Source organism: Corvus kubaryi, unplaced genomic scaffold, assembly GCF_017639235.1.
Source record: "Corvus kubaryi isolate FWS band 111438036 unplaced genomic scaffold, C.kubaryi_AGA036_p1.0 37285, whole genome shotgun sequence".
NCBI classification, from domain to species: domain Eukaryota; kingdom Metazoa; phylum Chordata; class Aves; order Passeriformes; family Corvidae; genus Corvus; species Corvus kubaryi.
In genome coordinates this window covers 182,195-195,595 of record NW_024581089.1, presented here as the reverse complement: position 1 = coordinate 195,595, position 13,401 = coordinate 182,195, and the positions used below count along the sequence as shown (strand labels likewise).

Here is a 13,401-nt window from a genome sequence, read left to right as displayed (position 1 = left end):
AAATAAAAGAGCAACTAAAATACTCACCAGGAATAAATACCTATCCTGTGCTGTGCCATTCTTTGCTGAAAGTTTCTGAATGTGTCCTTCTTTAATGAGCTCGTTGGCTGGGTTAACAATATCCTCTTCACCACCCAGGCGCTCATAGACTTCCAAAAGCTTGTGCATCTTTTCCTGCAGGTAAAACCCCCAGCAATTTAAATTTAAAAAAATTATTCCATGTGGTCTATTGCCCACTCTATCATTTCTGTGGTAAATTCATGTCAGTTGAATGAAAACAGTCTTTCACTTCTGCTATAGCTTTGCATTTATATTACAATCTGTTTCATACTCTTCAGTACTATTCCCCACTCTGGAGTAGTTGCACTGGATTAGTTATACGTGGATTGTACTATTTAATGACATTTTGAGATCAGTTTATTTTATATTTTTAGACTACTATTATTCAACAATAAATATGTATCACAGAATCATAAAGGTTGAAATAGATCTCTAAGATCATCAAGTCCAAATATTAATCTTTGGAACTTTAGAAGAAATGTCCAATAAAATCAATAGCCAAATTGGAGACGTGTACGTTACCAAATAATTTCCAAGTTTTAATTTATTAAATCAGTTTCCACCCCATGTTTCAGACTAAGATTTCTGCCACAATATGATAATTTTTCAGCTTCTGAGAAGTGTCACCTCTTGTGTTCGTTACTGATACAATTGGAGGTAGGTCGCTATCAGGAAGCACGGTCACATTCCACAGCTCTAAGCTAAGTCTAAAACCTCAGCTGTCTGGGGAATGCTGCAGTCCTATGCAGGGCCTCCATGGCCAAAAGTACCTCTGAAATAGGCCAGCCAAAATGCTTGAAATATACTTTTAATGTCATAAAGGCATCCTTGTATCTTGGTCAAAATTCTTTATGAAGGGATTACTATTTCCTTTTCAGCAAACCACTGTTTCTACTTTACATTAAGACATCTAAATATTAAAGTCCCTCTACACAGTATTCAAATGGATAAAGGTGACTCATTGACCCACTTGCAGCTGCCTTATTAAGCAGTGCACAAGCTTTAGCAAGTCAAAATAAGGAAGGTATGTACATCTTGCTCCTGAATTACAGCCTTTGGAAAGGTCAGGAACTGAGGACCAAGATCAGTCTAATTACACCCAAATATAGATAGGACTGAACACATCTCTAAATCAAATGTCTGCCTACCTATAGATTAAGCTGGAATTCCAGGTCTTTACACTCTTCGTTTACTCCCATAAGACTTGAGAATTCTCACAACAAATACACATCACACCAGTTCCTGTCTTAATCAATTCTTCTGACCAACAATTAAAGAAATGAACAGCAGAAAAAAAAAAAAAAACCACCAAAAAAGAAACAAAAACTCAAACCATTAAAATGAACATACTGCAAACAAAATGGAAGGTGGGGGCTGTGGACTAAAACAAGTAAGTAAATCATCTAATCCCCAAAAGGCAGCAGATTTTTTCCACCAAATGAGATGATGAGCAAGAGATTCCACTAATTTTACAAATAAACAAAAAGCAAACAAACAACAGTGACCTTATCAAACTATATATTTTTTAAAGGAGAAACTAGAACACAAAAATAGATCCAAAACCTGAGGAATATTTGCACTTTTAGGAAAAGTCAGCTTTGGAAGCATGATTTATTTCTTCTACTGCACGACGACAGGAGAAAGCAGCCAACAATTAATTCAACCCTCCACTAACTTTTGGAGGTTTTGCTACAGCACTCGCTTTCCTTTTAGTTTGGCTTGGACCTCACGCAGCAAAATTATTATAGCAGCCTTTTCCAATGGATTCTTGTGTACTGACACAAAAAGCAACTGAAACAAAAACCAATGAGCCAGTTGTTTCATATTCCTGATGTCTGCAGAGATACTGTACATAGCCCTCCAGAGAAGAGTTGTTAGAGGCCCCAAACCAGAAAATTTTCCACTAAAATATATCCTTATCACAAGTACATGCTAGACTCAAATAGAAACAGATGGTTTCCTAACTGTTTTCAGACATACTGACAATACACAGACATCAGCTGGTTACTTCCCCATAGCAGTCACAGGAAACGTGGTCTCACAGTGTCCCCACCAGCTGGGAGAGGAAGTAATGGTCTGATAGGGAAGGGAATATAAACTTTGCACCCCCAAATGGCCAGAGGGTGCTAAGACAGATACAGAGCATTTCAGGTCTGTTAGACACAAAATGTCCTGAGACACCTGGGCGCACATCTGCAGCTATAAAGCCCTTTTACTTTAATGGTAATGCACTGGCTCGTCTATATGTAAAACATGTGCTCATGTCCGAAATCTCCACAGTCTGACTGCCCAGCTTTTGAAGCACAGCTTTCCAAAGCTACCGATGCATGCAAAATGCACATTCTGTGCACTTAAGATGAGCTAAAATCAAATGAAAGCAACCTTCATTCTGTTGAAGACCTGCAGGACTAAAAAACTAGTGTGAAAATCTGCAAGGACACCTTGTGAATGGACCTAATTGGAATACTTTCAACATTTTTCAAGGAAAAGCAAATAATGAGTTTTATGAAGACTTCCTTTCCCAACTCATTGGGTCCTTAAGAATGAGGGAAGTGGAATTTAAGACAAACAATATACAGAAACTGCATTTACAGTAAAAAGAGCTCAGACATCCAACACATGTTTAAAGTCTGACTGACAGTCAGGTATTCCTCCCCAGTCTACCATACTGAGCCTGTTGCAGTAGGAGGCCCTCAGTTTAGCCAGGTGTTTCAGTCAGATCACGATTCCATTCTGGAATTGCTACTCACCATCTTCCGGATGGCTGCATTGGAATGGTTCGCTGCTGTCGATATCAGCTCCAGTGACTCTGCAATAAAGGTGTCAACGGTTATGCATTCTCTAGATTATACCTTGCAGTGGCACCTTGGGGGATGGGTTCACCTCTCTGATTATTGTTTTTCCTTCCTTATGATGTTACGTAAGCAATTATAGACACAATCACTTCTGCATATTCAGCTGATCTACGTCTCATCTTTCTCTCCTAAAAATCTAGATGAGCCAAAGCACAGTGACAAAAAACCCTCGCGGTCTAGGAATCACCTACTAAAAGTTAAGTCTCACTTAAGTCTTCCCAAGCATATTTTTAAGACTGTTTTCCTAAAACAGGGCTTGCCTGCTTATGGTAATATGGACCCTCTTTTGGTTGAGATCAAAAACTCCTCGTAATCAAGAGAAGTCCATTTCCCCTGTTTCACCATATAAACAGAGTCTAACAGGCTTTCTTGCCAAGAAATACACAGTTAAATACAATACAAATTTAAAACAATTCTTCCTTTCTTCCTCTGGCTATTGCAAGGATGTCCTCCTGTCTTTGTCCTTGGCCACACAATGGATTAAATAAAAATGTCAGATGTTCAACTACAGCAAACGTCAACATATTGTCACCGTTCATTTGCCAAAGCTGCTTTCATTCCTAGAGCTGGCATTCCAACCCTTTTCTTCTCAACTCCAGAAGCATTCAAAATCCTTTTGCTTGGCCGTAATTTGATTAATTCAAATCTCCATTTCTAACATAGTCCTGGTTGTAAATATCTGAACATGTGAAGAAAAAACTGCCCAAGATTTCATTGAGCTTTTAGACAGAAAGGAGTTTACGTGTACTTTCAGCATCTTTCCTGTCTGGAGATTCTTCCGGAAGTTTCTTTAAATAGTCCTTCAGGAGAAGCTCATAACGAGGAATCCTTTGCACTGGTTCAAGCATGTGATGCTGCAAAGTCAGGTTCCCACACACCTCCTGTTTCTGTAATGGAGAGAAAACAAGAACAGGAGGTTTTGGGTTTGTTCCTGCCTTTGGTGTTTAACAGCAAGGAAAAATGACCATTCACATACAGCTAGAGGAATGTACAGGAACTTCTCAAGCTCTCATGGATCGACAGACTCATTAGGTTGGAAAAGACCCTTGAGATGATCAAGTCCAAACATAAACCTAACACTGCCAAGGCCACCACTAAACCAAGTCCACAACTGCCACATCTGCATATCTTTTAAATCCCTTCAGGGATGGTGATTCCATCACTGCCCTGGGCAGCCTGTGCCAGGGCTGGACAACCCTTTCCATGAAGAAATTTTCCCTAATATCCAGTCAAAACCTTCCCCTGGCACAGCTTGAGACCATTCCCTCTTGTCCTGTCCCTGTTCCCTGGAAGCAGAGCCTGACCCCCCTGGCTGCCTCCTCCTGTCAGGGAGTTGTAGATAGCGAGAAGGTTCCCCCTGAGCCTCCTTTTCTCCAGGCTGAGCCCCTTTCCCAACTCCCTCAGCTCCTTCCCAGCTCCGTTCCCTTCTCTGGACATGCTCCAGCCCCTCAAGGTCATTCTTGTTGTGAGGAGCCCAAAACTGACCCCAGGAGCTGAGGTGGGACTTCACCAGTGTCCAGCACCAGTGCCCCACCATGGCTGGAACAGGCCTGGGTGCCCTGGTCCTTCTTGCCCACCTGAGCTCCTGTTCAGCTGCTGCCACCAGCATCCCCAGGGCCTTTCCTGCCGGGTCCTTCCCAGCCCCTCTGGCTCAGCCTGGAGCTGCAGGGGCTGTTGTGACCCAAGGACAGGACCTGGCACTTGGCCTTGCTGAACCTCAGACCACTGGCCTTGGATCCAGCCTCTCCAGATACAACCATGGAGCCTTGCTGCCCAACAGCAGATATCAGAGCTGACAGGTTTTATGTGACTCTTCATTTCATGTCTGGCTTTTTCTGCCAATATGCAACTCTCTTCTTTCAGAAGGCTCAGAAAAGCTCTTCCCATCCATGGCCCTGTGCAGCATTGTTCTCCCAACTACATGAAATCAGAATGCCCCCAGGGATATATTGCTTGCCAGAGCTCACTGTATGAGCAGCAGACACACTGCTCACACACCAGCTTTGAAAGGCGGAGCACTCTCAAATTCTACTTTTTTTTCACTTGGCCAAAAAGGGGAGGAGGTTTGAGTCTAATTACACTAAATATCACCCAATAAGGCACTGATGTGCTCTGCATGCAATGGCACCGAGTATTGCAGTGTACCTGTTTTCATAGGATCCTGTGAAGCAAAAGAGTATTTCTATTTAAAAGAGGAGAGATGAGAATCTCAGTAAGAACCAGTAACTTGCTTTAAAGCACACAGGAAGTTTCTGCTGGCGATGTAATCTGACTCCACAGCAGCATGTTAACCACAGACACACACAAGGTCTTCTACACAGCATTATTTTTACATCAGCCCACTAATGTTGTCTGTTCTAGTGTAAGCAGCCTCTACAACCATATTAATTTCACTGTGCGTTTCTCAGAGAAAGGAACTGTTTCAAGTATCTGCAATTTCCTCATAAATATTCCAGCCCACACCACGCTGCTGACTCGCTCCATTCTCACAGCAAGGCTGGAGATAATAGGATGAATGTCTGAGAGAAAAATATTAGCTGTCCTTCCAGAAATTCAAAGGACTAAACTCGGTTTCAAGAATATCTTGTCACAGTGTAAAAGGGAGAGCAATATTTCTGTTTAGTGGAGCTGAAGTGAATTTATTGCCTCTCAGAGTTTTACGGCACCAGAAAACACAGCTGTGAAGGACAGAATCAGAGAATCCAGGGCAGAGAACTTCACGCTACTAGCACTTGGATTTTATTCCCAAATCCACTTACTATAACCTTCTTCATGTCCCTTTATTCCTGCAATAGGATGAAACTGAACATGGGACAGCATTAGGGAAGCAGAGGAGGAAGTCATTTCAAGACCCACTTCAGCTGCATTCACATGCAAATATACCTTTTTGAAAAGGCACCAGTGACAAAGCAAACTTCCAAACAGGAAAAGTTTCATGCCATGTGATGTTTAAAGTTTACTGAGTTTGCAGTAGGATTCTTTACTAGATAAATGTTTATTCTGTATTTAATTCGTGTAAGAATCCAAAACACATAAATACATATAATAGATAAAAATATAAATATATATTAAAAAACTATATAATTATTTATTATATGTAGTATATACATCACAGTATACTTCTGTGATGGCATAAGGAGCAAGTTGACAGACCAAGTCATAATAAACTCACCAGCTATTAAGTTTTGGCCCCAGCAAGTAGATGTGAACAGAACAGAAAGTATTTTTATCTTCAAGGTCAGCTAATGTAAACTTGATAAATCACAGTCATCATCTTATTAATAGCATATGATTTTTGTTTTCTGCTTTCCCTAATTTGACATAATTAGTAACAGTGAATGCCTTAAGCTGTATAGTATACATACACTACTCCATTAGCAGCTTAGGTAGACAGTACATCCCCGAAGGATCTCAGCACACTTCAGCTGGTATGTTGATAACTCTCAGGGGCTTTTGATAGTGCAGAGATATGTCAGATGAGTGGACTAAGCATTCTGGGTCCAATCTCTGCCTCCTGCAGCTGTGATCGTTGAGCAACGGAGCAAAAGGTGCTGCGCAGGTGTGACTGAATAACCTACAGTGCAATTCTGTCATCAGCAGGCTTCCGAGCTGCACCTCCTACCTGCACTGCCAGTGCCCACACTGCCTGGCAAGAGTTCTGCTCATGGTCTGGAACAGGTGCAGATCAACAGGTAATACACATCATTTGTGTTGGAAGCTTGGTGGTGGGAAGAGACAGGTGAATTTTAGGGAAGGGAATTGCCTGTGCTATAGGGAAAACAGTCCCAAAAGGATTTACCCTGCAGAAAGTCATGGCTTGCCACAGGCTGGGGACAGCAAAACACAGTGCTGCTGTGCATGCCCTTAGTGGGAGCAGGATGGGCGCAGGCAGAAAAAGGGTAAGAAAAGGCCATGTGGAGCAGCAGCGTGGCAGGAAAGGACCTTCCCCAGTCCTTGCTTCTCCAAACTTCTGTCTGAGTCTCTGACACAACCCTAAACCTCCACACAGGGCCTCTCCTCTCCCAGCTTGCTGGGGGATTACTTGATTCCTGACAGCTGGCCCAGCCACAATCCTCCCATTTAGGGCAGGCAGCTGCGCTCCCTGCTCAAGCTTAACCCACTCCTTGCCAGCCCTCCCCTCCCAAAGGACGGTATCTCCTTTCCCAGGAGTGCCGAAGGGATGCTCATGAGCGTGCTGGAGCCTGCATCTCTTCAGCTGGCCCAGGGGCCGAGCAGGATAGAGCAGTTTTATGGATACATCAGCGTAACCGGAGCTCTTCCCCTCTCCCTGAGCAGCTTTCCATGTAATTATGAGAAAACACATGAAAATCCATGTTAAGCATCCTCCTGTGGAGCTATGATCCCACAAGCTGTGTGCCACTTTGGAAGCCTCAGGAAAACCAGACAAACAGGAGATGCTGTCAGTGACATGTCCAAACTCAAACCCACCCACTTCAAAATGAAAATGTATTAATTTAAAAAAAAAATAAAATTAGAAATGAGGGAGACAAATCCAAAAGAGTCAGAATTACTGGGCCAAGGGTGAAGTTTCATTCTGTGACTTCTGATACGCCTCTTAAACCACAGAATCTTGGAATGGTTTGGGTTGGAAGGGACCTTGAAGACCATCCAGTCCAACCCGTGTCCACTATCCCAGGTTGCTGCAAGCCCCATCCAGCCTGGTCTTGAACACTTCCAGGGATGGGGCAGCCACAGCTTCTCTGGGCAGCGTGTGCCAGGGCCGCACCCCCCCCCCCCACCCCCAGGGAAGAGTTACTTTCCAATATCCCATCTAACCCTGCCCTCTGTCATTTAAAGCCATATTAAAAAAAAAATTAAAAAATAAAAGCTTGACTGGAAAGAAGCTGTGTGTGAAATCTTTGAACCAGCAAAAGAGAAGAAAGGAATGCCACTAAAATAGTGTATTTTTAGTATTAGTGTCTTATTATCTTGACAATGTGTGTCATGAACTGGGAAACACACACTGAATTAAGTGAGGATCTCTCATTCCTGGTTCTGGCCAGCACAGAGTTAATTTTTTGCGGTCAACAGTAGGGGGTGTGCCCAGGACCCCAGTGTTATTGGATAACACCTCAGGTCATTGCCAGGCTGGAAGAGAGGGTCTCACTTCAGAGGAGAAGCTTTCTTATGGCGGAGCAAATGTGACCCACAGAGCAGTTTGGGTGATGCTGGTCCTGACCGGAGAGAGTGGTTTGGGTGATGTGGCTGTAGTGGGATTGAGCACTGCACTTTTTCTTTAGTGCACTTTTATTATTAATATTTTTGTTCTTACTGTTCGTTTTCTTATCTCATTGGCCTTTCCAGTAAATTGTTCTTACCCCAACCCATGATCTTTGCCTTTTGTGCCTCCAGCTCTCCTCTTCAGCCACTGCAGGGGGAGGGAAAAAGGGCAGAGGGGGGAAGCAAGGGAGAGGCAGTGTGATTTTGAAGACTCTAAATTGGGGAGCATCACTCCTAAACCACAACAATCTCCGAGTCCTATTATACCAATTAACAATTAACATACCTGTATATTCTGAACAACATCTTTGAAGGGAGAGGACCGCTGCATACATGTGTTCACTATGTCCATTGCCCTGTCAAAGTTCTTTACATATTCTCCATACATTTTCAGAAAAGGAGCAAGTTTCTGCAGGATATCTCCTAGCCGTGGGTTGACACTCCTATGGCAAAGAGACAGGTAAGTACTGAAACCTCTGGAATCAATAGTATCTTCAGACAGAAAACACAGCTGTAAGATTTCCACAGTTGTCTCCCACAAGCACAAGCACTTAAACATATGTGCAATCAAGACAGGCTAAGTTTAGTTTAAGGTAATCTATACAATACCCTAGATGAAACTTCAAAGATGAATCCTCATGTACAAGGGACGATATTTCTGCCCTCACTGTCTTAAGTGAAGAGCAGACTGACTACACATCATTAAAGGAACATCTATATATCTCTTCTGCCCGGCACAAAACCTTGTGGGAAACTTACATATTAAAAATAACCTTTTCCACCACAGCCAAACATCTGAAGTGGTTTTAATGCAAAGAGATAGTTCAGTTCAGCTGAATCCCTAGGGGCCAGCAACCCCAGGCTGGAGCAGCAGTAGCCACACATCTCTCTCCTCCAAAGTCAGGGCCAGGCAGAGAGCCAGCCATTCTTCCCCACTCTGCCCGTGCAAGACCCTCTTTAGCCAGTTAAGAAGCTTGCAGGACACTGTGCAGCCAAAGTGTCCCCTCAAATCAGGTTTCCTAGGTTAATTTACAATTAACCTTTCTACCTACCACTGCATTTCTGACTTATCTACAACCTACAGAATCATAGAATCATTAAGATTGGAAAAGACCTCCAAAATCAGCAAGTCCCACCTTCAACTTATTATAGTGGCCAAATTTTAATTGGTATTTGAAAATATTTATTTCAGCTATGGGGTCAAAACAAACAATTTCATTCCTTCCTAGTACTGCAATTTCATAGTACTGCAATAATAGGAGAGCTGGAATGCAGTAAGGAAAACAGCCCCGGCAATACTTTGAACTGAAAAAATGCTCACAATGTATTCTGGAAATTTTGAGTGCTCAGGCCTACTCTTTAAGTCAGAAATGTTTGAGAGACTTCATATTAACATATTAAATAACTACTGTAACTACTGCATTAAACAGTAAAAAATTCTGAAGTAGACTAGGCCTTATGGTTGCTTTAGTTTCTTGAAATTGTATTTTTTACATAATTATAATGACAGCTACCTACCATTCTTGTGTAATTCTTGTTTTGAGCTCAGGAAGAAGAAATTGTCCATGGAAACAATAGATGGAAGAAATATTTGAGAAGATGCCTGTTATCACTTCAGATGAAATCCCTGCTTCGGACAATTTAGTGCAAAAAACCTGCAGAAGGCAACAAGACAGTACCAACATTTCTTTACAAAAATCAGTCCTAGACATGCTGATTTTAGATTGCAGTTTTGCAAAGCTGACTGCTTAGAACAGAGCTACAGGATCTGATCCCTGGTAGCCAGTCCTTGGAGTCTTCAGGAGGTTCACAAAACTTAAGCCCACTGTCACCCAGGGTTAGATATATCACTATAGGCCATAAAAAACCTAGGAAAATCTGAGCTGTAATTAAAAAAAGATTGAAATTACTGAGATCAGACATCTCATATTTGGGAGTGCAAGCTGCAAAGAACATTCAGTCCCTCAAAAGCATTTACTGCTATTTACACAAAGCAAAATAAACCATGTGCTTGGGTTTTTCTCAGTAGGAAAAATTACACTGTACCAAACAAAAGGGAAAGACATTCCCTAGATTTCTGTGGTCTAGAAACAGTCTCTGCTCATCTAATACAAACACTGCAAGTCTTCCATAGAGCTCCAAGAGTTGGAGGGAGAAGGGCTCTCCAAGATACAGCTTCTAACGATATTGCTAGCCAGGCCACAGTTTTCTAATCTTTTTTTCCTTCTACTCATTTTTTAAAAGCACTTGGCTAGCAATGTGTCTCATCCTCATTTTTGTTTCCTTCCTGCACATTCATGGGTTTTTTTCTTTGGGATAATTATAGAAATGCCTGAATTGTGTAGCGTCAACTCAAAGTCTATGGGGAAGAAAGTTCAGACTCATCACACCAGTTTTACTTCTTCCCCATGTGTAAACATGATGGACAACAATTACAAAACACAGTGGTAAAAAAATAGTTCATTGTAAGCATGGGGCCGACACGTGTGGCCTGATTTTAGTACAACCAACTTCTTGCACATCAAAGAGCAATCACAGATTTCATCATTTCTTAGTGCCTTCATTGTCCCTGTTGTTTCCTCCCTCATACACCCAGGGAGGAACCAAATGCTGTCAATGTCTGTTTCTTGGGCTGCTGCTCTCCCATTCCCCTTTCTGTCATCCCAATCCTCTGGTTCCTTCTCAGAGAACCTTCTTGCCCAAAGCTCGCCTCTGGAACCCATGGCACACAGCCTGGCGAGCAAACTCCATCTTCCACCTACACACAGCATTTGCAGTATATTGAGTTATAGCTTAGGGAATGGACAGGCGACATCATTGCTGCTCACTGAAAAGAATGGAGAGTTAATTCAAAATGGAATTACCTGGTCCAAGAGGTGGAGTCTTTTAACATACGCTTCTTCTGTTTGGAGCAGCTCATTGGCGATGTTGAATAGCTGTTGGGGCTCTGTGCACTGAAAAAACAGTTACAAATTACACAATCCATCTGCACCTACACACTTAAGTTCCACCAACTGTTCTCTTTTTCATTTTGTCAGTGGCCAAAATCCCTACCAGAAGAGGAGCCTGGAATGAAAGAGGTTAACACATTTCAGAATCCGCTCCACATCCCTCAAAAGATCACTTTGCTCCAGAGACATTTTTAATGCTGTTTTCTGAAAGAGCAATTAGTAATGCAATCAGTGGCTGGTCAGAACATCACTTGAACTCAGTATGGTTTTATAAAAAGAACAGAAACATCCTCTAAACCTGGAAATAAGTCTAGTCTATTTGAAAAACACAGCAATAGACTGTAAACCAACTGTTCTCCTTTTTGGACTCAAGTCCTGTAACTAAAACAAAAACTAGAAACCAAGGTGTTTGGCCAGATTTCTAACTTGACCAACACAGCATTACTCTCTATGGCACATTTCTAAGATTTTTGTGCAGCTTTAAACATGGCCCAATTCCCTGGAAAGAATTTTCATCAAGGTAACCCAAATCACTCAGTGAAGCCATTCATCAAGCTCATTTTAAAAAGTAGAATGAGAAACGACTACTTAAAAACCCTATATACAGTTATAAAGCACCCACTTTAAGCACAGTTTAGCCAAAAGCTACATAGACCCTTTGCTCGCTAAGTGCTTAAAAATACCTGAATTACTAGAATACAGGCTTGAGCTTCCCAACACTCTTTTAAAGTGTTAGACTTTAAACATCATGCCTACATCTAATGAAACCAGTCCAGAACAGAGCTTGTGTTCGGGAATACAAACATGGAAAATGGGCAGCAAGGATGATCAAATGTAGGGAAACTATACTGGGCTGGATCCAGAAAAAAAGACAAAGGCAATGAAGGTAAGAGGTGCATTAATGATTCCTGGAATGGAGAACATCAACTGGGCACAATTAATCACTATTTCTATGGGAAAACTGAAGGGCATCAAATAAAATCACCAAGGTGCTGCTTCAGGAGCTGCTTCCTCAAGCAACGCAACACTGCCGGCAATAACCTTCACACAGGTTCGCAAAAGAACCAGAAATATCCATAGAGTCAAAATTCAGCTGAATTAAACACATGAGGAAATTTCCAGTTCAGGAAGCACCTGGGCCTGTCACCAGCAGCAGTGCTCCATCCCAAATGCCTGTCTCTCGTGCTCACATTTGGGGCAAGGACTTCTAGACATAACCCTGTGGGCCACCGTCAGATTGTTGGAAAATATCAAATAAAGGCTCTCTTTAAGCTTCTTCAACACCTTATTTTGTTTCCAAATAAAGTTGATGAGAAAAATTTAAACCCCCTCATCCCCCACACACACTCAGACAAACTGCAGTACAACTGAAAGCCTTTTCAGGCTTTTCAAAGAGAGCCATGAACTCAAATCAGATCCACAGTTATCCTACATGGAATGATCTGTCACGTGGCATGAAGTACCCACAACTCCATGATGTAAGTATTATTGAAGGAAAGTGAATAGCTTTTCTTTATTTGAAGAAACATCAGACTTCCTTTGAAGCAATCCCTCTTTTTCCAGGCACAAATCTGGAGACAGGCAAACATGACATGAGTGAAGGTTTGACATGGGCTTAGTCTGCCCTGCCACTCAAATTATTCCAAGTCATTTCAAATATTCTTTTAAGATCTTTCAACATGCTACACAACATCCTGGTCCTTTCAATATGTATTAATATTTAGGGGAAGACAAAAAAAATCGCAGCACAATAAGTTTTGAAATTGTTCCAAGCAAATACATCTTATTACAGTTTACACTGAAGTGCACTGCTAGCCAATCAAACCCAGTAACTACAAGGATCTCTCACTGATAAAGAATTTATCTGCTGGTTTTGCTGGGCACAAAGGAGCGCTCAGATGAAAGGCACTGATGTAACCAGCTAGCATGCCAACCACCAAAAGCATCCTTTGAGTTGTTTGAATTCAGAATTGGAAAAATACTTATTTCCAACCAAATACATTTGTACTCAGAAGTAAATCTTTATATAGTGCACGCACATTTTAACCTCCTGACCTTCACCATCTGTAATACAGTTTATATTTCAAAAAAACTTGCTGACATCTGCTTAAATACCACACAAGTGTTGAATAGACTCAGCTTGAGCTCAGTTTTACAGGGTGACTCTATCTTCAGTTGCTCTCTCTGCTAGGCAGAGAGGTAGATAGGCACATTTCTCAGACAAATTTGCAACATATTTGCCTTTTATTGGGCATAATGTTTTAAATTAAATTGTAGATTAATTAAATGTGAGG

General features: G+C 41.8%; 1 protein-coding gene across 6 annotated transcripts in view; it reads right to left on the bottom strand.

Moving 5' to 3' along the window:
• The window catches only part of FGD3 (FYVE, RhoGEF and PH domain containing 3), a 102,570-nt gene that overhangs the window by 25,744 nt on the left and 63,425 nt on the right, over nt 1-13,401 (bottom strand). For all 6 annotated transcript variants that reach the window (XR_006015792.1, XM_042026618.1, XM_042026614.1 and 3 more), the window contains exons 5-10: nt 11,021-11,110; nt 9,675-9,811; nt 8,443-8,599; nt 3,664-3,802; nt 2,811-2,869; nt 28-174 (exon numbers count right to left, since the gene is read on the bottom strand). Coding sequence is in view for 5 of the 6 variants with exons in the window: in XM_042026618.1 (XP_041882552.1) it covers nt 28-174; nt 2,811-2,869; nt 3,664-3,802; nt 8,443-8,599; nt 9,675-9,811; nt 11,021-11,110 (729 nt within the window). In the remaining variant the exon portion in view is untranslated. The remainder of the gene's footprint in view (nt 1-27; nt 175-2,810; nt 2,870-3,663; nt 3,803-8,442; nt 8,600-9,674; nt 9,812-11,020; nt 11,111-13,401) is intronic.